General features: G+C 46.9%; 1 protein-coding gene across 1 annotated transcript in view; it reads left to right on the forward strand.

Moving 5' to 3' along the window:
• Positions 1–26638, forward strand: part of APBA2 (amyloid beta precursor protein binding family A member 2) — a 142736-nt gene that overhangs the window by 94276 nt on the left and 21822 nt on the right. The window contains exons 4-7 of the mRNA XM_007956327.2: positions 10084–10229; positions 11639–11674; positions 15279–15365; positions 23786–23971. Of these exons, the coding sequence (XP_007954518.1) occupies positions 10084–10229; positions 11639–11674; positions 15279–15365; positions 23786–23971 (455 nt within the window). The remainder of the gene's footprint in view (positions 1–10083; positions 10230–11638; positions 11675–15278; positions 15366–23785; positions 23972–26638) is intronic.

Consider the following 26638-nt stretch of genomic DNA (forward strand, 5'->3'; position numbering starts at 1 on the left):
GGCAGGCCTGAGTTGCCTCTCCTCACCTAATCCCTTCAGCTGACTGCTCTTCTCTCTGGCTTCCTGGCTTTTAATCCCCTTTCTCCTGCTCTTCCTGCTTGCTACTTCAGGCATCCCTGAGTTGTCTCTCCTCACCTGTAACCCTGGGGCTGACTGCTTTTCTGTCTGGGTTCCTGGCTTTATATCCCCTTTCTCCTGCTCTTCCCGCTTGCTACTTTGGGCGTCCCTGAGTTGTCTCTCCTCACCTGTAACCCTGGGGCTGACAGTTCCAAAGACGAGGTCATTATGTGGAAATCAGCATTATGTGAAAATGAAGGATGACCACAACAGTTCACAAAATGTAGGATGACTACATAATTACATAAAACTATATCATTACATCACTACCAAATTATATATAACTGCTAATGCACTAAAAGTCATGGCCCAGCCTAGGTGACATATAACCTTAACTATCGTAGCCAGCATTACTTTTACCTCACATTTCAGTATTTGTTACTGCCAGACATATGTTGTTAATGTGCAAAATAGTTGGATAGCAATTTTTTACTGTTGTTGTAAAAGCATTCAGAATGTCAGATAATGAGATAGTTGATAAGTGAGGAGTAGGTACATTGGATTTTTCCATTTGTATCCTCTTTTTCTTATGCCCAAATTCCTGTTTTCAAGAACACTAACATAATTACTTGTTTTATCCCTTAGTTCTACAACAGTCTCAGAATAAGAATATGAACACTTGTGAGGACATATGACTATAGATACAGTTTAGATTTATTTGTATTTTTTGTTGTTATTAGTTGTTATCAAGTCTGCTCTCATGACCTTAAGGACAACAGAATGAAATGTGGCCTGGCCCTGTACCATCTTCATGATATGGTTTATTTTAGTTTTTCTGGCTACTTTGTATTTGAAGTGCCTTCCAACTTAGGAGGCTCATCTTCCAGCACTATCTCAGACAGTATGCTATAGTGATCTCTAAGGTTTTCATTGGGTAATTTTCAGAAGTAGATCACCAGGCCTTTCCTCCCAGATTGTCTTAGTCTGAAAGTTCCACTGAAACTTGTCCACTATGGATGACTCTGCTGGTATTTGCAATACCTTTGGCGTAGCACACAGCATCATACTAACAACACAGGAGCCATCACAATACAACAGACAGACAGGTGGTGGATAGCCTTTAAAATCATTTGTAATAGTTCTCTTCATGGGTGTGTCAAACTGGATACGTATGTGGATTCATTTGTTCCTTTTTTTTTTTTTTTTAATTGTTCAGAATTTGCTTTTACATCTAATTTTGTTTCATGTTGTTGTTGTTGTTGTTATGTGCTGTCGAGTTGGCCCCGACTCATAGCGGCCCCTCCTTTGGTTTCCGAGGCAGTATCACTAGGTTTCCGAGGCAGTATCACTACCGCCCAAGTAGGATTGCCCAACCTTCCTTCTGAGGAGTGGCTGGTGGGTTTGACTCACTAGCCTTCTGGTTATCAGTCAAGTGCCTTAGGCACTATGCTGCCAGAGCTCCCATGAAGAACTATACCCCAACAAATTTGCAAATCTAGAAGAAATTGACAGATTTCTAGAAACATACTACTTACCTAAACTAACACAGACTGGTTAGACCACAGAGGTGGAAAATTTGAACAGACCCACAACAAAAGAAGAAATTGAACAGGTCATAAAACAATTACCAACAAGAACAAAAAAAAGCCCTGGCCCAGATGGTTTTACTGGACAATTCTACTAAATGTTCAGAGAAGGAACTGACATCAATCCTACTCAAACTCTACCAGAACATAGAAAAGGATAGAATCCTCTCAAATTCATTTTATGAAACGAGCATAATCTTGATACCAAAACCAGGCAAAGACATCACTAAAAAGGAAAAGTACAGACTAATATCCCTCATGAATATAGATGCAAAAATCCTCAATAAAATCCTAGCCAGTAGACTCCAACAACATATCAAAAAAATAACACATTATAACCAAGTGGACTTCATACCAGGTATGCAAGAATGGTTCAACAGAAAAGCAATCAACATCATCCATCATATAAATAAAACAAAGGAAAAGAACCACATGATCATTTCAATCGATGCAGAAAAGTCATTTGATAAAATCCAACACCCATTCCTGATTTAAAAAAAAAAAAAAACTGTCAGCAAAATAACAATAGAAGAGACATTACTCAACATAATAAAGGGCATATATGTAAAACCAACAGCCAACATTATTTTCAAAGGGGAGAGACTCAAACTACTCCCCTTGCAAACAGGAACCAGACAAGGATGCCCTCTATCACCGGTTCCATTCAACATTGTATTAGAAGTCCTAGCCAGGCCAATAAGGCAAGAATGGGAAATTAAAGGCATCGAAATTGGTTAAAAAAAGAAGTCAAACTATTCCTATTTGCTGATAATATGATCCTATGCATAGAAAATCCAAGAGACCTAGCACAAAATCTACTGGAACTGATTAATTGAGAAATTTAGCATAATGGCAGGATACAAGACCAACATCCAAAAATCAGTTGGATTCTTCTACGCCAGGAAAGAGAGTACTGAAAAGGAAATAAGGAAACCAATGCCATTTACAATAGCTACTGAAAAAATAAAATACTTGAGAATAAATCTCACTAGGGACACAAAAGACCTGTGCAAAGAAAACTACAAAATGCTACTCCAAGAAACCATGAGAGATGTACATAAATGGAAGAACATACTGTGCTCGTGGGTAGGAAAAATGAACATTGTGAAAATGTCAGTACTACCCAAAGCAATCTATACATTCAATGCAACCCCAATCCAGATCCCATTAACATTCTTTAAGGATATGGAAAAAACAATCACTAAATTTATATGGAAAGAGAAGAGACCTTGCAACACAAAGCATTGTGGAAGAAGAAGAGCAAAGTAGGAGGTCTCACATTCCTGCATCTCAAAACCTACTGTACAGATTACTTCCCGTAATATGGAGGAATAGACAGATAAGCTACACAGACCCTCTTCAATAAAGAAAAGAGAAACTGATTGACAGAGATACAGAAGATAATCCTGGAGCCCTGAGCTTTGAAAGGAACTATACAGAAGTGGATTAGGCACCAACTAGTGGAAAAACCTGAACGAAAATAGTGAGTATGAAGATGGTCAGAGCAGTGGACTATCAGCTACTCTGATGAGACTAACAGTCTGAATATTTCCAAGTGATGTTGGGACCTGAGAATGACCTAAAGAGCAGGCCTGGTCACCAAGGGCTGCAGGAACGATTGCGCTGGTGGTCTGTGACTAGGAAGGGAATCAGCAAGGAGGGAGACAACCTGAGCTGTGGACTTTCCACTGTCCGGAGGGCACAGTCTTTTGGATTATTTACAAGTGGCAGCCACTTTGGAATTTAAAGTGACCGAGGGTGCAGCCATTTTGAATCTTTACAAGTGGTGGCTATGTTGAATTTTCAAGTGATAGCATTTTCATTCAGATTTCAGGGACCTAAGAATAGGCTGTCTTTGCCATGGATGGCAGGAACATAGGGGAGGATGACAATGGACTATGTTAATGAATCAACCCTCCCAATTGGACACTCTTCCCTGTTCAGCTTCTCCTTTAAATATATTTGAAGTAGGCTGTATCAGGTTGGCAACCCGCATGTGGTGGCACTGTTGCACCTATTGTTTCCTATTAACCAAAGAGCAAGGCAGCAATTAAAAGAACCCAGTAGCAGAATTGAGTAGTTTGCTGGGGTTTTGTAGAAGCCTCCAGTCCTTCATGGGCCTCTTGAGTCTTTTCTGGTGCTTGGCCCTTCCCAGGGAGCAGGGCTGCTGATACTCTTTCCAGGGGAAATGTGGACCGTGCTTAATAGATCTACTCAGGAGCATGGGTTGAAACAGGACTGTGATCCCCAGGAAGGCCCAGAGAGCTGACCAAGGCCATGTGACCATAGGAGCAATGATGAGCAGAAAGTCAAAGCGTAGTGGCCTCAGAAGGTGGGAGTTGGATTCAGAAGGGAAGGCATAGGCCCTCCCTTCAAAGTGACCCACCCCCCCCTGGTGAGGGGTGAACATGAGCTTCTACCCTAAATATGGAGGCAGGAGGACACTCACCAGGACCAAACCTGGGTGCTCTGAAAGTGCAAGACCTCATTCCCAAGGGCCACTGGGATAACCAACACTTTGTAGCAGAGCAAAGTGACTCCATTTCCTGGTCAATATTAGTCACAGTAACCCCTTGTGGGATAACCTTTTGTCAGATGCCCCTGGACCACATTTGCTTGGAGAACTTGGCCTTGAAAAGAATGAAAATGGAAGTACTTCTCACCAAATGCCGTAGAGATCAGGCTGAAGTGCCTCCGTGGGTTAGCCGAGGCTACTGGCCCTTCTGGTGGGGTGGGCCCTGTTTTTCCCTAACTAGTGACAGGCCTGGGTTGACCCACAGTGTGAGGTTCCTCCCCCACCACTGCCTTATGTCCTGCAGCCCCAGCCCTTGGCATCCAGCCCTGCTTAGCTGTCCCTGGGAGCATGCAGCAGCCAACTGGAGAAGGAGTGTTGTCTTCAGAGTGGAGGACCAAGGCACTCAAGGTGGAGGAAAAGTATGATTGCAGCCTGGAACCCTGAAGGGGTCAGCTGAATCTCTTTCCCTTGGGCAGAGTGTGGGTTATCTAGAGCAGTGTCCCTAGCAGCACATGTCCCAACCCCTGCATGAAAGGGTGGCTCTGGCCTGTAGCCTTTCAGAGGGGTTTGGCCTTGAGATGTTCTTGATTTGATGCATTTCTGGGATAATGTGGGAAGAAGCAGTTCTAGTCTGCTGGAGATCAGGTGCTCTCCACACTGGCTATATGTCAGTGCTCCACAGGTGATTCTGCACAGAGTCAGGGCTCCTCTGAGTCTCCCACTTCTCTCCTCAGATGACATCAGCCTCAGGAGGTTTAAATGGTCTGTCACCTCCTCATATCCCACCAGGCACCACGTTTGGAAGAGGTCTGTGTTGGGTATTGTTGAGGATGGAAGGAGAGCCATTGTCTGGGGTGAGACTGACTCTGTCACTTCATACTAGTATGTGCTTAGGCCATCCTGACCCTCTGAGGGCAGTGTGCCCACATGCCTCTGGTCTGCTGGACAGCACACGGGCCCTGTTGCTGCTATATCTGTCTCAGGTAGGCCTCATTCATGGGGAGGACTGATCTTTTCTGTTAGATACCAATATAAACTAACCAAGCCAAACCAAACCCACTGTCGTTGAGTTGATACTGACTCATAATGACCCTATAGGACAGAGTAGAAATGCCCTATAGGGTTTTCAAGGCTGTAAATCCTTACAGAAGCAGACTGCCACATCTTTCTCCCATGGAGCAGCTGGTGGGTTTGAACTACTGACCTTTGTTTATCAGCCAAGTGCCTTAACCACTACACCACGAGAGCTCTTCAGTATAAACCAAAAATTCACTAATTAATGCTTTGCTTTGCATTGTATAGGAGCTCTGGTAGCGTAATGCCTAAGGCATTTGACTGCTAACCAGAAGGCTGGTGGTTCAAACCCACTAGCCACTCCTCAGAAGGAAGGTTGGGCAATCTACTTCCGTAGTTATACCTCCTCAGAAACCCATGGAGGGGTCGCCATGAGTCGGATACGACTCAACATCAGTGGGTTTGGTTGGTTTGTTGCATTGTATATGCCTTTAACATTTGTGAAACTCACAGTATTAATCCTATCTTTGAAAAACCTGGTGCAGGTAAATAAATCAGGAATTATCTCCCTCATTTTGCTGAGAGGAAATCAAGGCAGAAAAAAAGTGTGGTGATCAGCTTGAGGGTACAGACCTTGTTGAGGGGCTGGCAGAGGAGCTGAGTCTCAACCTGACTTGGGGTCCTAGCTGGCTCTCTGTGACATAGAGCAACCTGCTCCCTTTAAGGGGCTGGGGTGAAGTCACTTTAGCATAAACTCTTCAAAGCACACACTTGTTGTCAGAGGTCCATCTTCTCATGACCTGGCCCTACTGCTGCCTACTGCTCCTTAGAGCAACCATTGCCACCCTTAGAGCTGAATGACCATTAGGCCTCTGCCTCCTGGGACCTGCCCCCTCTGCAGCAGTTATTCATGCACTGCTGCCTCAGCCCTGGGGCACAGCCTGGTTCTGAGGGTCTGCTCCCTAGATGTTGATGGGAGAGGAGCAATAGTGAGTGGTCACATCAGAGCCCCATATGGAGGGGAGTCTGGGATTGCAGAATGGGGAGGAGACAGAAGTCTCATTCTCCTCTCCCCCTATAGTTCCTGGTTTCTTCCCTAGTCCCCCTGTTGTTGTTGTTGTTTGCCGTCGAGTCGGCCCCGACTCATAGCAACCCCTCCTTGGGTTTCCGAGGCAGTATCACTACGGAAGTAGGATTGCCCAACCTTCCTTCCGAGGAGTGGTTGGTGGGTTTGAACCACCAGCCTTCTGGTGAGCAGTCAAGTGCCTTAGGCACTATGCTACCAGAGCTCCTCTAGTCCCCCTAGGCACCTTTTAGTATTAAAGTATCCATAATATTAGCATGATGTACCAATGCTACACACTGTCCTTGCCTCACAACCCAAGTTCTGTGCTGCACTCAGAGCCAGTGTCATGGACCCTGGGGTGGGTAGGTACATGACCAGGGACTTCTAGCTCCTCTGCTGGTGGCTCTTGTTGTGGCCATGGGGTGCTTACCAGTTGCCCAGGGAGGAAGCCAGGGCACAGAGCAGGGCCACCTCCCCAGAGCTTACAGAGTGACCTATCCTGAAGGGCAGTTCTACCCTACAAGGACCCAAGTGCTGGTCCTGTGTGGTCACTGCAGGAAAGGGGGGTCCACTTTCTGAAATCCTACCCCCCTACTAGACATAGTCCCTGCAAAGGAGGCTCCCTACAGCTCCAGGACGAAGTTTCTGGAAGCCCTCCCCCACCAGGTTCTTTCTGCCCCACCCCCACCTTTTGGTTCTGTGGTTAGAGGCATTCTTTCTTCCAGATCCAGATGACAGGGATGGGGCTGGGTGAGGACTCTGAGCATTGGACTGTGAAAAGGCTTTGCAGCAGATTGTATCAGTCCCTTGAATGTCCTCTTGTGGTGGTGGGCCCAGGAGGCTTAGAGCTAACAGTGGCTTCTGGGGATTGGGTAGGTAGAGGTTTAGCTTGGTTCCAGGGAGGGAGCTGGCTGGGTTTCCACAGGCATTATCCAGGTACTTCTGTGGGCAAGTTGTTGTTGTTGTTTGTTGTTGTTATGTGCTGTCGAGTTGGACCCAACTCATAGCGACTCCCCTTTGGGTTTCCAAAGCAGTATCACTATGGAAGTAGATTGCCCAACCTTTTTTCCAAGGGATGGCTGGTGGGTTTGAACTGCCAGCCCTCTTATTAGCAGTTAAGTGCCTTAGGCACTGTGCTACCAGAGCTCCCAAAATAATCAAAACACAAAGGAAATAAAATGTAGGATTTATTTTGAGCAGCTATTCTGCATGCATGCAGGGAGATTGTTCTGTTTCTAAAAGCAAGTGGCTAGTTTCAAATAGCAGTAGGACCCATGCTGTACAAGTTTCAGTGGAACCTCCAGACTAAGAGAGATGAAGAAGAAAGGCCTGGCAATCTACTTCTGAAAATTAGCCAATGAAACCTCTATGAATCACCACAGAAAATTGTTCAGTATGGTAATGGAAGATGAACCCCCTAGGTTGGAAAACACTCCAAATGCACAGTGGCAGCAATAGTCTCAAACATACCAATGATTGTAAAGATGGTGCGGGACTGAGCAAAGTTTTGTTCTATCGTACATGGCGTCACCATGAGCCCAAGCTGACTCGACCATGACTAAACAGCAACAACAACCAAGTGCCATCATGCCCATGAATGAAAATGGTGTGATCTTTCCTCTTAAGGTGTTTATAATTGGGGAGAAAGGCATTAATCACAGGGTCAAATTACAGCTACAAATGAAAGTGTTCAAATGCTACATACAAAAGGTGTGTGGTGCTAGAAAGGACCAAAATGGGAGATCCAGGTTGAACTCCCTGAGAAAGTCACCACTGGGTGACAAGTGAAGGAAGGGAGAACAGAGAAAGTGTTTCAGGTATAGACTAGCAGGCGCAAACATGCTGTGGCAAGAGGAAGTATGACACGGAGCTCCAAAAAGTGCCACTCTGTGGGTGGAGTGCAGAGAGGAAGGTGTGTGTGGCAGCTGACAGGTCTGCTAAAGCAGCATTTTTGTCAACTGGGCAGACCCTGCTGACTGGCTCAGGGACATCATTCCACTGTAGAACAGGGGAAGGCCCCAAGAGGTTTGGAGCAGCGGAGGAAACAATGGTAAGATTCATGATCCAGAGGGACCTCTCAGGGCAGCATGAATGTTCTGTGGGGGTAGTAGATTCATGTGGGCTGGTTGGGAGCTTTTGTCGTCCAGGATGAAGTGGGTGATGGTGGTGGCACAGCTGGAGAAAGAGGACAGACTCAAGATATATTTCGTGGGCAAAATTGATAGCACTTGGGTTAGTTGGACCTAGGGGATGAAGGAAATGGGTAACGTGTCCATCTATGTAGCTGGTGGTATAGTGGTGGCACCATTTTCTGAGGTGGGGTAGTATAGAGATGGGATGGAAGCAGGTGAAGGGTTTACTTTGGGCATTTTGAGATGGAGGTACTGTTGAGCTGCCCAAAGGAGCCACCTATGGGCTCTTGACTATATGGGTTTGGAGTCCAAAGAATGACAGTGTCATTTACACACTTGTGTAATGACATAAGAATAGTGCGCAGCAGCCCCCCATGGTGGGCAGGAGAGAGTGAGCAGCCCAGGGGTGGCATGGAGCCCAGCATCTGGGCCACTGCAGCCCTGGGGAAGGCATCAGTCTCACAGGGAGGGAGAGCAGAAGGAGTAAAGACCCCCCTGGCTGGGTCAAGTGGATGGCAGGCGTTCAGGGTTTAGCAAGGAGGGAAAGCCTTCAGGGAATTGAGAGGGAGCAGCTAGAGAGGGAAGAGGAGACAAAAGGTGTCAGAATAAATGAGGAAGACCACATTTTAGAAGGCATGGTGAAATGACAATGGAAAAAAATCTACCGGACTTGGTGGCACAGAATTCGTGGGTGGCATTAGCAAATGCTACATGGGAGGGATAGAAACTGTCTATGTGTATGGAGGTAGAGTGGGTGCACACGTGGCACTACTTTCCAGAGGCTTGGCTGTGATTGGGGAGAGAGGGTACCCATGAAGGCAGGTGGTTGGAGCACAGCCACACCCACACACCTTTTACACATTGTCTATGGCTGGTTTTATGAGAAGTGGCAGAGGTGAGGCACTGCCACAGAAACCTTATGGCCCACAAAGCCTCAAATATTTGTTATCTGGCCCTTTACAGAAAAAGTTTGCTGATGCCTAGATAAAACTGCCTTGTCTATACACTAGACAGGGCACTAGCCATATCTGGCGCCTTGTAATTAAATTATATTTAAATTAATTAAAAGGAAATAAAATAAAATATAAAACTCAGCTGCTTAGTTACACTGGCCCCATTTCAAATGCTCAGAAACCGTATGTGGCTAGTTGCTGCTGTTTGGACAGCATAGGTCTAGAATGTTCCATCATTGCAGAGAGTTCTATTGCATGGTACTGGCCCAAGGACAGCAGAGTAGAAGCAGGACCACATGCACAGCCTTGACCTGCGGTGTTGAGTGGGTGTCCTGAGGAGCTGCAGGACAGGCAGAAGCCACAGAGGAGAAGAGGGGACAGACCTGGGAAGGATTTGAGGGTAAAGGACAGTCTGTGACCATGAGTTACAAGGTCCTCAGGGCTCTGTGGGAGGACTGGGAAGTGCTGTCATGTTTGGGGTATGGCGCCTTCTGGCATTACAGAATGGGACTGTCCCCTTGGAGGCTGAGTGGCACAGTGACCACTGCCTGGGTTCCCAGGACTGTCCTCGTGATGCTGCTGTGTGGAGTTTTCTGGGCAGGGGCTGACTTCATGCAGTGACCTACCCATGCTGAGTGTGCTCAGAGGTTGATGACTCTGTCCTACTCTTCTGTCCCATCCTCCCTCCTGTGTTCCTGTGCTGTGGGTGCTGCCATATGAGTCCTGTGTTGGGAGAAGCTGTGATTCTGTGCCCCTTCAGTTCCAGGACCCTGTGAGCCTGAGGACCTCATCGATGGGATCATCTTTGCTGCCAACTACCTGGGATCTACCCAGCTGCTATCAGAGCGGAACCCATCCAAGAACATAAGGATGATGCAGGCACAAGAGGCTGTCAGCCGTGTTAAGGTAGTGTCTGAGTAGCAGGCAGGCCTCTTTACACCAGCCTATCTGTACCAGGTTCTGATTTACTGGGGAGCATTAAGGTGGGTGTGTATCCAAGAAGGGGCTTCTATGTGTCAGCCCTGTGTGAAAGTGCCCTGACCCCACAGTTCTGGGCAAGAGCAGGGATGCTGGCAGAGGTACCATAAAGGCCCTGGTAACATTGGCTGGGAGGGGAAGATGCTTGGGCTGGGGAAGGCTCACTGCTCCTGAGCATCTGGAAACACGATGTTTATAGCACTCAAGTCATGAAATATGCTTATTTAGAGCCTCAAGTTGCATATAGATGATATATGTATTTTTATGTTCATAGGGGGAGCTCTGATAGCGTAGTGCCTAAGGCACTTGACTGCTAATCAGAAGGCTGGCAGTTCAAACCCATCAGCCACTCCTCGGAAGGAAGATGGGGCAATCTACTTCTGTAGTGATACTGCCTCGGAAACCCAAGGAGGGGTCGCTATGAGTTGGGTCCGACTTGACGGCACATAACAACAACAACATGTTCATAGGAGGGGAGAAGATACGCTGTATGTCTTATTTAAATGCATTACCTCAAAGAACTCTGACACCCCTGCAGATTGTAGGTACATGTTGCACGATCTGGTGTTAGGCTGGTACAGAGCTGGCTGAGGCCGGCAGGGAAGAATGCAGTGAGGTGGTGGCTTGTCTGGGCAGTATGGTACCTAGAGACACTGCCCGTATGTGTTGTTGTTATGTGCTGTCAAGTCAGACCCAACTCATAGTGACCCCTCCTTGGGTTTCCAAGGCAGTATCACTATGGAAGTAGATTGCCCAACCTTCCTTTCCAGGAGTGGCTGGTGGGTTTGAACTGCCAGCCTTCTGGTTAGCAGTCAAGTGCCTTAGGCACTATGCTACCAGAACTCCCATATGTGGGAGATGAGAAATCATGGCAGCCCCACCCCCTCCACCCCACCATGCACTGACTTCCTTTAAAGGAAGCCAAAGAGCAGTGGGCAGCAGCCCCCCATGGTGGGCAGGAGAGAGTGAGCAGCCCAGGGGTGGCATGGAGCCCAGCATCTGGCCAGTGCCCTTAGCAGAGTGGTCTGGGCCACCCTGCCTGCCCCTAGAAACCCATCTCTCTACCCTAGACAGTGACATGCTCTCTGCCAATAGATTATGATTCTTCCTTCCTCAGTCATGCTCCTTGTAGACCGGGATGAGTATCAGTAATTCCTGGGGAGGATTCCTGATCAGCCTGATGAAGGGGTGGCTTGTCCACCTGTGTCCACACAGGTTTTCTGCTCAGTGTTGGGTCTGAGTATCGGGGTGCTGACCATGGCACCAAAATAACACTGCCTCCCCTCCTTCTCTGTGTGTCTTCTGTCTGTTTTTCCTTTCTCTTATCTGCTGCACAGAGGATGCAGAAGGCTGCTAAAATCAAGAAGAAAGCGGTGTGTAAGACTGTTACCTGGAAAATAATGCTTACTTGTATTGCTGTGTCTTGTCCCATGCATTGGGGTTTTCCATGAGGAACATAAATAATACTGGAAAGCAATTTTTTCCTTTTCTCTTGGTAGATGAGTATTAGACTTTTGAGTAGAACCAGGAGACTTTTTTTTCATCACCTACCTACAGAAGAATGTAATAGTTGTTCACTTTTCCTTTTCTGTTTTAGACCATTCACTGCTTTAGAGCATGGCTAACATAATGATGTTACTGTTTTATGTAGACATCTCTAACTATGCTGGTGGCATTTGATGTGACAGTGTGATGTATCTAGTGCCAAGGCTTCCTGTACAGTGCCAATTAGATTGTTCTGATATTTAAAGGCTCATTAAGTTTAATCTGTTAGATCAGGATGACGGAGAGCTCGGGTTACCCGTGAGATACATTCTCTATTGAAAGTATGTTCTGGAGCATGGACAGACTTAAATATGGGGCAGATATCTAGTCTTTAGTTTATCAGCCTACTCATTTAGTAAGTGCAGTTATCCTCATCCTACAGAAGATTTCAAAGAGCTCAGGGTCAGGAGGCCCAGGGCAAATACATGGGGAGCCAGCATTGGCGTATCAGCCTGTCATTTCTGTTTAAACAGCGAGATATGTGATCCTCCTTACCCTGCTCCTGACATCAGACCATTTCCTGGGGATGTGGCCAGCAAGCCCTGGTGGCTCCCTCTGCCATGATGTATCTCTCAAACTGTGGCACTCTTCTCACCCAGTGGTGTTTCTGGCATCTCCTTTCATTCCCCTTTGGCCATAGGAGAGGGGGAGCTTCTATGTCTCACTTGCCCAAGCACAAGTCCTACTGGATGCTTCTGGGAAAAGCAGACTGGGCTGGACTTTGCAAACCTGCATATGGGGTGGGGCTCTCCCTAGGAAGAGGGGTACATGCCTGCATCTCCCATGCCCCACACCAGGACAGCTGAAGCAGAGGGGCCCTTACTCAAGTTCAGAGATCTACCCAGTCAAGCTCCTAAGAGTCAGATGCAGACAGACCCTGTGCTGAAAAGACTCTGTGGCAGTCCAGGTGGCCACCCAACCCCATTAAACTCAGGGTTTTGCTTCTTTCTTACGGAGTAAGATGCTTAGATCACTTCACAGGACCCCTTTTCTGGTGCTCCTACACCTAGGGAGGCAAATGGATTGCCCAGAAGCAAGCATGAGCCTGGAGTGGCATCCCCATTATAGAAACCCCAGCACTCAGGCTGACTGATGATATGTGACTCTAAGATCCCAGCTTCCGTCATCACATGTGTGGAGGCCCACTTGATCCTCTACTGTCTCTTTGTGGGATCTTCATGGTTGATAGTTCCTTACATCTGGCACTCTTCACTGTTACTGATTAGGTTCCTACTCCCTCTGTGTACCCATGACCTGAGCTTCATCGGCTTCCAGTTAGCCCCTCTTCTTGGGTCAAATTCACTGAAAGGTTCATTTTTCCTTTAAAATTTCCACTGCAGTCAAGGCACTCATCTTCAACTCTTGTAAGTAACTTCTGGCTCGGTCTACTTTAAAAACCAGTTGCCATCAAGTTGATTCCAACTCATGGCAACCGCATGTGTGTTGCTAGCTTACTTTAGTAAGAAGGCTTTGGGCTACTGCCACAGAATATTACCTTTAAAAGCATGTTTATGGAAAATAGAACTTAATTTTTTAAAACAGAAAAAGTAGTTACTCCATAGTCCTGCAGACTATTCTCAGCTAGAGCGTTGGGGCTCTGTTATCTTTCTAATCAGTTAAGAGGTATGGTGGACTAAAAGTCCCAAAGATCTTTTCCCTTGAAAGCTGAGCTAAAATACAAATTTATCATTGTAATACAAGACTTCAGTCAAAACACCAAACTCACTGCCATCGAGTTGGATCGGACTCATAGCGAGCCCTCCTTGGGTTCCAAGGTGGTATCACTATGGAAGTAGATTGCCCAACCAACCTTCCTTCCAAGGAGTGGCTGGTGGGTTTGAACTGCCAGCCTTCTGGTTAGCAGTCAAATAATTCATAAGGAATTGTTAGTAGGGAGGCTTTTTATTTTAGACCTTCTAGTGAGAAATTAAATCACAGTTCCTGCTGTTGTGAAGTAAAAATTATGCCACCATGGGCTCCTAAGTAACCACAAAGAATGACTTGCCTCAGTGAGCAAGCAAAAGGAATTTGTATTTCATTGCCACTACACTGTAGTAGGGAGTTCTGGTGGGGCATGGTGTCTAAGGCATTTGACTGCTAACCAGAAGGCTGGCAGTTCAAACCCCACAGCTACTCCTCAGAAGGAAGACTGGGCAATCTACTTCCATAGAGATACCACCTCAGAAACCCAAGGAGGGATCACTATGAGTCAGAACCAATTCAACAGTAGTGAGTTTGTTTTTGCTTTGTTTTTGACACTCTAGTAATCAAGACTCCCAACCAATCCAATTAGAAGCTATCCTGGATCGGACAGACTTGTGGTTCACTCCGCTTCCAAAACAATCCATTTAAACATATCTAAGGGCCTTATGAAAGGAGCTCTGGTGGCATAGTGGCTGATAACCAGAAGGTCAATGGTTCAAACCCACTAGCTGCTCCACAAGAGGAAGATGAGGCCTTATGAGGGGAATGGTGGTTCAGTGGTAGAGTTCTTGCCTTCCACGAGAGAGACCCAGATTCAATTCCCAGCCAATGCACTTCAGTGCAGCCACCACCCACCTGTCCTTGGAGCTTGAGTGTAGCTATGATGCTGAACAGGTTTCAATGGAGCTTCCAGACTAAGAACAGGAGGAAAGGCTTGGTCATCTATTTCTGAAAATCAGCCAATGAAAACTCTATGGATTATAGCAGTCCAATCCACAACTGATCATGGAAACGGCACAGGACCAGGCAGTGTTTCATTCCATTGTGCATGGGGTCACAGTGAATCCAGGAACAACTCAACAGCAGCTATCAACAACAAGAGCCATATAATGAGCACACTCTAGTGGTGATCACAAAACACAGTCATTTGTTTTTTCTGGGTTCTCTGTGTCATCCTAAAGGCAGCACCCAGGCAGTGAGTCCAGGCCCAGGTCTTGTTCACCTGAGCATTTTTGGAAGACTGGGGCCAAGGCTGCTTGCTTGGGAGCCCACATGATTGTGACTGTTTAAATCAGAAGGAAATACTGATATTTTTATCTAGCTTCTTTTACAATTTCTTCCCCTTATATGGGGATATTTGGAATCCAGAATCCAAGGAATGTACCTCAGAACCCTGGGCTTCACTGGATATGTCAGTTAGCAGGCAGGGACCCTACTTTGAGTGGAGGGGCTGCACTCTGGACGCTAGAACATGAGACCGCCTAACGCCTCTTGATGTTAAGTTCTGGCTGCTGGCTCTCCTTCCTTCTCTCTGTCCTTCAAAAACTGCCTTTAGACACACACCCAACCCCAGTCCCACAGGAAGGCTGCATGCATCGGTGCTTTCTGATGGCTGATTCCCCTTGGGGAGCATTTCCTTCAGTATAGGGTCAGAAATGAGTAAAATTGTCAGGCCTCTGCTCAAGGTAATGTTTCTGGTTTGTCACCATATAAACTGTCCTTTCTTAGAATTCTGAGGGGGATGCCCAGACGCTGACTGAAGTGGACCTCTTCATCTCCACTCAGAGGATCAAGGTTCTAAATGCAGACACACAGGTAAGTACTGAAAGGACAGCTATGTAAAATCTTACAGACTAATGCCTTGTTTAAAGTCCCTTAGTGGTAAAAATTGTTAATGTTCTCAGCTGCTAACTAAGAGGTTGATGTTGGAGTCTACCCAGAGGTTCCTGAGGAGAAGGGCCTAATGATCTACTTCCAAAAGATCAGCCACTGAAAACCCTGTGCAACAGTTCTACTCTGACACACATGAGGTCACCATGAGTAGGAATAAACTCAACTGGGTTTATTTTAAACTCCTAGTACTGTTCCATCATAGGGACAAACTCTGAAAACAAATTTTAGGTAAGAAGACTTCTCTCTGTCTGGTGTTTGGGTGAGAAGGCATTAGTAGAGTGGTGACCATCATCTCTGGTTGCAATTATAAAATGGAGTGCATGTTGCAGGAGGCTGAGGAGAATGAAAATGGGAAAGATAAAAACTGTCAAGGGGGGTACACATCTATTTCAATTGGATTAAATAGAGACAAAGTGAAGGAAAGGTGGGGTGAGTCAGAAACTGTGTGCTAGTTGCCATGATTCTAGAGTGGCCTTCCTGAAACCTTCACTTGCTGAGCCTGGGAAATCCAGCTGGAGGCTGCGAATCCTGTGGTGGCCCACTGCCCTCAGGGTGGTGGCATTTCAGCAGTGAGGCGTCTGAAGGATTTTCTAACAGTAGTTGACACCTGTGAGCCAGATACCCCCTGCCAGGGGCCACAAGCTTGACTGTCTTAGTCTCCTAGCGCTGCTATAACAAAATACCACAAGGACGTGGCTTTAAAAAACAGAATTTATTCTCTCACAATTCTGGAGGCTAGAAGTCTGAATTCAGGATATCAGTAGGGTGGGCCATGCTTTCTCTCTCTCTCTCTCTCTCTCTCTGGCGCTCTCTCTCTCTCTATTTTTCTCTCTCTCTCTTTCTGTCTCTTTCTGCTGGCTCTAAGGAAAGATCCTTCCTTGTCTTTTCCAGTTCCAGCAGCCCTGAGAGTTCCTTGGTATCCCTTAGTTTGAAGAGTGGTCCTCATATATATCTCCCCTCAGTGTGACTATTTGAGAAGAATGGGGATTCCAGAACATATAATTGTACTCATGAGGAGCCTGTGCATAGTCCAGGAGGCTGATGTTCAAACAGAACAAGGGAATATTGCATGGTTTAAAATCAAGAGGGTGTGTGTCAGGGTTGTATCCTTCCACCATACTTATTCAATCTGTATGCTGAGCAAATAATCTGAGAAGTTGGACTATATGAAGAAGAACTTGGAATCAGGATTGGAGGAAGAGTCATTAACAACCTGAGATAGATATGCTGACGGCACAACTTTGCTTGCTGAAAGAGAGGATGACTTGAAACACTTACTGATGGAGATTTGAAAAATACAGTCTGCAGTATGGATTGTTGTTGTTGTTGTTATTTGCCGTCGAGTCGGCCCCGACTCATAGCGACCCCTCCTTGGGTTTCCAAGGTGGAAAGGATTGCCCAACCTTCCTTCCGAGGAGTGGCTGGTGGGTTTGAACCGCCAGCCTTCTGGTTAGCAGTCAAGTGCCTTAGGCACTATGCTACCAGAGCTCCTGAAGTATGGATTACACTTCAATATAAAGAAAACAGAAATCCTTACAACTGGACCAACAAGCAGCATCATGATAAATGGAGAAAAGATTGAAGTTGTCAAAGACTTCGTATTACTTGGTTCTACAGTCAACACCAATGTAAGCAGCAGTCAAGATATCAGATGACGTATGTTGTTGTTGTTACATGCTGTCAAGTCAGACCCGATTCATAGCGACCCCTCCTTGGGTTTCTGAGACAGTATCACTACGGAAGTAGATTGCCCCATCTTCCTTCTGAGGAGTGGCTGGTGGGTTTGAACCACTAGCCTTCTGATTATCAATCAAGTGCCTTAGGCACTATGCTACCAGAGCTCCCCAGATGACATATAGCACTGGCCAAATCAGCTGCAAAAGACCTCTTTCAAGTGCTGAAGAGCAAAGATGTCTCCTTGAGGACTAAGGTGCACCTGACACAAGCCCCATGGTATTTTCAATTGTCTCATATGCATGTGAGAGCTATACAGTGAATAAGGAAGACTGAAGAAGAGCAGATGCTTTTGAGTTGTGGTGTTGATGAAGAATGCTGAAAGTACCATGGACTGCTAAAAGAACTAAAAAATCTGTTCTGGAAGAAGTGCAGCCAGAATGTTCCTTGGAAGCAAGAATGGCCAGACTTTGTCTCACCTACTTTGGTTGTGTTGGAAGGAGAGACCATTCTCTGGAGAAGGATATCATGTTTGGTAAAGTGGAAGGTCAACAAGAGAGGGGAAGGCCCTCAACCAAATGAATTGACACAGTGGCTGCAATAATGGGCTCAGGTGTAGCAGGGTTTGTGGAGCTGGCACAGGACTGGGCAGTGTTTCATTCTGTTATACATAGGGTCGTTATGAGTCTGAGACAACTCGACAGCACCTTACAACAACTCAGAAGGGATTAGGATTTGGACCCACCCTACTCAGGTATGACCTTGTTTACTTTACTGATCATTTTCATGAGTGCAAGGGTCAGGACATAGTTCAGTCCATTAATACTGACCGTGATTCTGCTCCTACATTTCATACCTGAATCACTTCATAGAGATGATCAACAGTGGGGATGACAATAAAATAAGTAAATAAGGAAAACCAAACTCATTGCTGTTGAGTCATTTCTGACTCACAGCAATCCCTCCTTGGGTTTCTGAGGTGTTATCTCTACACAATAGATTGCCCAATCTTCTTTCCAGTAGTGACTGGTGGGTTTGACCCTCCAGCGTTCTGGTTGGTAATTATATTCCTTAGGCACTATGCCACCAGAGCTCCCCATAAATAAGGACGAAGTGACCATATACCAAGTAAAAAGGACCATGATCTGAGATGGAGAGTTCTGGAGCAGGGAATCCATGAGTACTGATTTCATGGAGGGAAGTCAGAGAAAGGGACTTAATGGGTAAGAGGGAGCTGGCTGTGGGGAAAGGAGAGGAAGGGCCCCACTCACACTGGGGACCCAAAACTCCATTACTTGGCCTGTATAATGCTGGCCAGACACCCAGTGTAAAGATACCTTTGCTCCTTGTAACAGAAACCCCAAGACCATGTGGATGCTCCTTAAACCTCTGCCTCAAGCTCTTAGAATCCATTGACAATCTTGCCCAAATTGGTTACAACATTGGCAATGCAAAATAGTGACTTTCTAATTATGTCATGCTTTCTGCATTTATCATTGGCTTTCTTTTATAAAGAAGAGTGCAGTCCAGTGAATTGCTTCATATGGCCCTTCTAGCCATCATCCTCCATTTTCTGATGTATTATAAATCCTAATCCCTATGCCAGGAGCTCTGGTAGCACAATGCCTAAGGCACTTGACTGCTAACCCAAAGGCTGGTGGTTCAAATCCACCAGCCACTCCTGGGAAGGAAGGTTGGACAATCTACTTCTGTAGTAATACCACCTTGGAAACCGAAGGAGGGGTCACTGTGAGTTGGGTCCGACTTGATGGTAAACAACAACAATCCCTATGCCTGTTTAGGGTGGGATGCATCTTGAGTCCCACCTTGCTGGAGGGTATGACTCAAGTCACCACCATTAGCTTCTGTGAGGGTATATAGAGAATGTTCTGGGAAAATTTGCTCTCTCTTGCTCTGGTTCTGCATTTTGTTCATCATCATCTCATCCCTGGACTTGAGACAGCAGCCATCATCTGACCCACTGATTTGGGTTCACCAACCCCTGCAACCATGTGATTTGGGAGAATCCTCTAGACCTACCTATAGACCTGGGACTTGTCAACCTGCCAGCCTCCCAGCCTCCACCACCACCACCACCACCACGTGAGCCATTCCCTTGGGAGTTTGTGAGTTCCATGAGACGTTGCAGTGAACTATGGAACCCTAAGACAGGACAGAGATTATTGAGGGAAGGAGGGGGAGTTGATGGCAGAGATGATGGAGTGGCATGGCACTTTTGAAATGTTGGATATTTGGGACATTTTTAACCTCTGCCTAGGGACTGGCCATGTGCTGATCTTTCTAAGAGAAAATATTCAAGCAAAGAACATTTCCTTTTTTCTTCTCATTTTTTCCATCTCTTTTCTGAAGTTCTGCTATGGATTCTTAGATTCTTTTTTTTCCCCCCTCATTGTGTTGTGATCCATTACCACTGTTACTATTCTTTTTGCTGATTTAGATTGCTCTAGATTGGCCCAGGGCCTTCATCCTTGCTTCCTGAGACAAGCAGATGTTCTGAGCTCACCTGGGACTTCCCTGGCCCCAAACCTGGACCAGCCATTTCTTCAAGGAGTCCTATTCTTTTTAGTGGGGAATGGGCTTTAGAAACCAATATATGGGTGCTGAATGGTCATTGCTACTGAGTGTCACTGCTCCTTGGCCTTTTCAGTGAAAAGAGCTTGTGTGTGTGTGTGTGTGTGTGTGTATACCAAATCAACTACCATCAAGTCAATTCCAACTCAAAACGACCCCCATTGGGTTTCTGAGGTGGTAAATCTTTATGGAAGTAGATTGCCCAGTTTGCTTCCAAATATATATATATATATATATATACAAATATATGTGTGTGTGTGTATGTGTGTATATATATATGTGTGTGTGTGTGTATTTTCAATCTCAGAAGGAAGGTTGGGCAATCCTACTTCCGTAGTGATACTGCCTCAGAAACCCAAGGAGGGGTCGCTGTGAGTCGGGTTTGACTCGACGGCACATAACAACAACAACAACAACATATTTTTAATTGCCTCATATGCATGTGAAAGCTGGACAATGAATAAGGAAGATTGAAGAATAGTTGATACTTTTGAGTTGTGGTGTTAGCGAAGAATACTGAAAGTACCATGGACTGTCAGAAGAATGAACAAATCTGTACTGGAAGATGTGCAGCCAGAATGCTTCTTGGAAGTGAGAATGGCTAGACTTTGTCTCACCTATTTTGGTCATGTTGTCAGAAGGGACCATTCCTCGGAGAAGGATATCATGCCTGGTAAAGTGGAGATTCAGGGAAAAAGGGAAGGACCCTCCATAAGATGGATTGACACAGTGGCTGCCATGATGGGCTCAGGTATAGCAAGGATTGTGAGGATGGTGCAGCACCAGACAGTGTTTCATTCTGTTGTACGTAGTATCGTTATGAGTTGGAGCCAACTTGATGGCACCTAACAACAACAACAACATATGTGTATGTATATATATTAAAGTCATGAATTCATACTTGGAGCTCCTGTTCAAGACCAGTACCACAGGGCTATCCCCACCATGCTCAATTCCATACTCACTCTTGTCTAGTAGTATACCTCCTCATTCCCAACAGCATTAGTTCACTTTCTTATTGGCTCTGTCCTACAGTATATCTGATGCTCTTATCACGGGGCTGCTGGGAGAGCACAGGGAGTGAAGCAGGTACCAAGTGAGTCCTGGGTCATCCCCAGGACTCAGTGGGTGGGAGGTGGGTGGGAAGTTCTGTGGGGAGACCTAAGCCCCTTTTCTGGACCCTACTCTTGGACCTTAGTAGATCTGTTCTCTCACCATCTTCAGGGGGACCCCTGATGTTTGAGAATGAACAGGACAGCAGAGCATGTCTTAAAGCTATTATATACCCATTAAGGGATTGCTGCCCACTGCCAACCTAGCACCTTGTTGCTTTCCCCCTACCTGGAGGTCCCTGGCACCTCTGTGGGGACTCCCTCCCCCCTCAGATGCCTTCCCCCCATGCCCAGGCCTGTGCTTTCCTTCAAGTACTCGTCCCACTGACCTTTCTGTCTTGCTCTAACCCTGGATCCTGGCACTTGGTGGGAACCTGGAGAGATACTTTTTACCCCTGGAGTAAGCAGTTAGTAGTCAGGCATTTGGCTTGTGATATTTCACAGACTTGGATTTTGTTTCCTAATCTTTCATCAGCAAACTGGACAGATCCCAGACCTCCTGCTCCTTTACCCTCACCCCTTGTCTATTCACCTCTGTCATGTGTCCCCACAACCTCCTCAAGCTTGATGATTCATTAGGAGGATGTACAGTGCTGAACACATGGCCATCTTCATGGCTATGATTTATTACAGTGGAAAAGGACAAACAAAATCAGCAAAGGGAAAGGAGCATAGGGTGAAGTCTGAGGAAACCAGGTACCAGCTTCCATGGGTGCTCCTCCAGTGAAGTCACACAGGGCTTGCTTAATTCTCCCAGCAATAAGTTGAGACAACACTTGTGAAAGATTGGCTATTGGAAAGCTTATTAAAGACTCAGCACCTAAGGTTTCTACTGGGGGCTGGTCATGTAAGCAGCCTCTGTCTAGAACATAACCAAATTCTAGACTCCTGGAAGGAAAGCAGGGGTTCAGTATCAACATCAACTACATTGTTTGCACAGTTCAGGCACTGTAAGCAGGCCTCCTATTTAAGGCTCACCTAGTCTCAGGTTCATCCTTTTCAGCACACCACCCTCCAGTTGATACACATGGGAGAGTGCTGCCACCTAGGGGTTGGGAGTTTGGGCCTGGAAATGGAAAGGGATCCATCACTATGAATTGTGTAACCTTTTTGAAGTTCCTAAACATCTCTGGTAGCATAGTGGCTAAGGCACTTGACTGCTAACCAGAAGGCTGGCGGTTCAAACCCACTAGCCACTCCTCGGAAGGAAGGTTGGGCAATCCTACTTCCGTAGTGATACTGCCTCGGAAACCCAAGGAGGGGTCGCTATGAGTCGGGGCCAACTCAACGGCAAATAACAACAAAAATCTCTGGGGAGCTCTGGTAGCATAGTGCCTAAGGCACTTGACTGCTAACCAGAAGACTGGCGATTCAAACCCACCAGCCACTCCTCGGAAGGAAGGTTGGGCAATCCTACTTCCGTAGTGATACTGCCTCGGAAACCCAAGGAGGGGTCGCTATGAGTCGGGGCCAACTCGACGGCAAATAACAACAACAAAAAACATCTCTGAGCCCCCATTTACTCTTTAAAATAGAGGTGGGGATAAACTTCCTGCCAGTTCCTGTGAAGGGGGGATGAGAGGACCCAAAGATTGCATGCAGCTTAGGGCCTAGCCCAGGGCAGGGGCTCTGGCCCCCTTCCCCAACCCTCCCTTTGCTCTTTCTGTGTTTTAGGTTTTTGTAGTTTGTGAGTTTGTTTAGGATGAACTGGAAGAGAGATTTGAAGTGATAAATAGACTTGACTGACAAATACAGATATTGGTAGAGGAGCTGGAGAGGTGGGAACAGATGAGAGAGATTGCAGAGGCTGAGGTGACCAGTTGGGACAAGAGTGAGGACAGAGGCCATGCTGATGGGCACCTGTGTCTGCCAGGAGGGTGGCTCTGCCATTGCCATAAACTGAGAGTTCTGGAGAGACAAGTTTATGACACCTGGGGTCTGATTTGGGCATTTCTGACAAAGACCAGTAACCAGGGGATGTTGAAGAACCAATCCCACCTGTCCCCTTTCCAGTGTCCTTCCCTCTTATGGTTATAAACCATCCTCTGAGCTTGGGCCAGAAGACAAATTAGCACCAGAGACAAATGTGGGGCAATATCCACTGCAAAAATGGATTCAGTGAGGAAGAATAGGGCTTCAGAGATTGTAGGAGCACCCTGTTTCCTTTTGTGGAAGGAGTACAAAGGCACAAAAGACCAACCGATTGGTTTTTCAGAGCCTTTGTGTGCTGTCTTGTTGGTGGGGATTGTGGGGAAGATGTTTGAAGGAGATTCCTGTCAGACAACAAAACCTGTCAGGAGTAATGACCTGCTGAGGGGCAAGGACCCATGGAGATGGCTAGTCAGAGTCAGGCATGCTGCCTCAGTGCTCCTAACCAGGCCAAGCTGCCTGGACTCCCTGCAGAGGAACCCCCGCTCCCATTGCATGTGAGAAGTTGGCCTGGGTTTCCTCCTATGCTCAGTGGAACTTCTCAGGCAGGCCATTGTTGGTAGATGTGAGAGCACTGACCTTGCCTAGAGCCACCTCTCATCAAGGTGGGGGGGGAGGCTCCCCCAGATAGTGGCCTCCTGCTCTTTCTCCATCAAGGCCAGAGGTTCCACACTGCCATCATACCTCTATGAGCATTGGTGAAGTTCCATTTTGGAAGTTGCGGCTGAAGTGAAGGCAGATGCAGTTTTCCTGTGCACCACCCTAAAATGCTCTGTGAGCTAGAGCAGAACACTTACCCTGAGTAAGTGCCCTCCAGAGCACATTTGCTTAGTACAACTTTGTGTGCTGTTGGCATCTAGTGGGTAGAGGCCAGAGAAACTGCTAAACATCCTGTAATGCACAGGACATCCCCCACCACAAAGAATGATCCACTCCAAAATTTCAGTAGTGCTGAGGTTGAGAAACCCAAAATTAGTGTGTTCCTTAACAGCTCGATTCCCCTACACCACACCCTTCTCCCCACCCCCCCCACAGGAAACAATGATGGACCATGCCTTGCGCACCATTTCCTACATTGCTGACATCGGAAACATCGTGGTGTTGATGGCTAGGCGTCGCATGCCCCGGTCAGCATCACAGGATTGCATCGAGACCACACCTGGGGCCCAGGAGGGGAAGAAGCAGTACAAGATGATCTGCCATGTGTTTGAGTCAGAGGACGTAAGTACACACACAGGCGCCCCAGTGCAGCTCCAGCCAAATGTTAGTGGAAATCCTGCTGTCAGTCTTGATGTTTCCAATACAGTTGGTGACTTTTCCTAACAGTCTGAGTTTGCATAGACAGCAAATGTAGTTTTAATTCACTTTGTAAAATAAGTTCTCCAGGAAGTTTTATAAATTGAGCTGTAGTTCAGTATACTAGGGGATCTTCCAACTGAAAAACACATTTCACAAAACCTTTTTCCTCCCTAAAATAAAATAATCCTAAACTAACTTTTCTGTTATTAAGATGCACATTTTCAGATGCCAGGTTTGTGTCAAAAGAGGTGCCTCTGTACCTGAGGCAAGGGTTTAGCTGTTTTCACATGTGGCATTTCACCTAATAACAAGGTAGAAAATGATTCTTAAGTTTAAAACACTTGCTAAGAGGCCATAACCCTTGACTCATTCCTTGAGTGAGATGAGAGCATCTTTATAGGCCTGAAGTAAGAATAAAGGGCCAAGGAGGGAAGTGACAGGACCAAGAGGTGAGCTCAGGAGGGTGGGTTGGGCCCTGGTCTCTGAGCAGAAGCCCCTGAAGGCAGCTCTTCCTTAGGGATTACAACCAGGCTGTTGTTGCCCGAGTAGAGTTAAAAAATATTTTCTGATCCCCATGGGCACTCAGCAAGGACATTCTTGTTCACATAAGGATTTGAAGGTGTCCTAGGGACTTGGAACAAGAGGGAATGATCTCAATATTTCCATGATCATGAAATAAGACTTAGAAACTTAATATCTGACCCAGTGTTTGAAAACGGGGTGTAGTGGGTGGGGGCAGCAACCTTTTTCCTAACAATTTGAACTCAACTTGAAGTGCTCTGAAGCAGTGCTATAATGGAGGAAATTTAAATATAAGCCTGCAAACGCACACACAATTCTTTCCTCCATTACATAGTATCCATGGATACCTGAGAAGGCCTTTTGTGTGAGCATATCTTAGTGACCCACAATGGTGGGGATAGGCCCTTCAGAAGGGCTGTGAGTGGTGGGTGGCATAAGGCAAGAAGCAAGCCAAGGGGCAAAGAGAGCATAGTCAGTCAAGGAGCAGGGAGCAGGAAAGCCTTCGAGGTGCTGGCCAAGACACAGATGGGCCTTCGCATAGAGATGGTACCAGTCATGGGGAGAAGTTGGGGGGAGCTGCCACAGCCTCAGTTTTCTCAATTTGGTAGGAAACAAGTCTGAGAGTAAAAGGGTTTTGGGTGAGAGGATCTAGAGGCCAGTGTGGAGGCTAGAAGTGATCCTTGAAGGAATGAGGGAAAGACCTGACTGCCTTGGGCCAAGTAGAGCCAGGCCAGCCCAGGTAGGGTATAAATGGCCCAGGAGGCTTCTCTGTGCAAGTGGGCTGCTGGTGTATGCACAGGGGACCAGGGTCTGGTAAGAGCAGAGTGAAGCACCAGGGAGGAAGGGAAAGGTAGTGGTAAGGACATCACTGCCCCTTCTGAGTGTTGGTTTCTCCCTGTACAGTGGAGCTCAGCTGTTCCAGGGCTGTGGCAGGATAGATGAGGCCAGTGAAGGTGCTTGGTACAGACTAGAGCCCACTATCTCCACTCCCCATCATGACCTCCTTGCCCAGAGCCCACCTGTAGGAGGGCCCTTTGAGTACCCCACTCACTGATCCCCTCCACACCAGCCCTGGGATCTGCCTGGGCAGGGCTCCTAGGTCCCAGTAGGAAACTCCAGGTGAGCTGGGCCAGGCAGGTGAAGTCCTGGAGAGAGCCCTCAAGAGTCAGCCCCTTCACCCATGTAGAGAGGACCAGAACACAGGGTGAGAGGGGAAATGGGGAAGAGAAGCAGGCAGGTGGAGGAAAGTGAAGGGTTCTCTGGAGCCTCCTTTGAAGGAGACTTATATCCCCATGGTGCTCCTGGGCTTTGGCCTGCAGGGGAATATGGGCCTGAGGGGTCTCAGAGGGGACCCAAGAGAATGACTGCTGAGTCCAAGGTCCATTGGCAGTCAGGGCCAGGTTCTCGGATAGAGGTTCTTAAGTCTCCCATTCCAGTTGGGTGACCTTATGCCCTTACGCAAGTTCCTAACATAGGGGAGGAGGGAAGTAACCCGAGATTTGGGGAGGCGATACAGCATCCACATACCCTAAAGACCTCAGATGGGGCAAGGCACATCTTGCCTGCCCTGCTGCCCCTATGCCCTCCACCCTGAGACTGGCTCTTCTGAAGGCTGACCCCCTTGTGGGCCCACCCACACCCCAGAGTGTACATGTGATCAAGGTCCTTCAGCTGTGTATTTGGGTAGCTCTCACCACTGCACACACTGCACACCTTCCCACCACCTGTGAATGTCCAGTCCAGTGGTGCCACCTGGAGGCCCCACCTTGGTAAACCTCAGAGACCCATTTTCCCTAAGGGGTCAGCATGGTCCCACTCCTAAGTTGCAGACATGGGGTGGCAGGGCTTGTTTTGAGTCCACAGTTTGGGGCCCCATTTGGGGTGAGCCATTCAATATAAAATCAGCACTCCTGAAGGAAGGCTTCTGTGTTCTGCATTTATCATTTGGCCCAGCCCTCTTTCACATGCATACACTCATGGGCAGTACTTAAGTCATGTAATGTGTAGAGTAAGAAGGAATGTAGGCATTTAGGTCACATCCCTCATTCTCATGGACTAGTTTTGTTG

Source organism: Orycteropus afer, unplaced genomic scaffold (assembly GCF_000298275.1).
Source record: "Orycteropus afer afer isolate SDZICR_OR568_19922 unplaced genomic scaffold, OryAfe1.0 scaffold00609, whole genome shotgun sequence".
NCBI classification, from domain to species: domain Eukaryota; kingdom Metazoa; phylum Chordata; class Mammalia; order Tubulidentata; family Orycteropodidae; genus Orycteropus; species Orycteropus afer.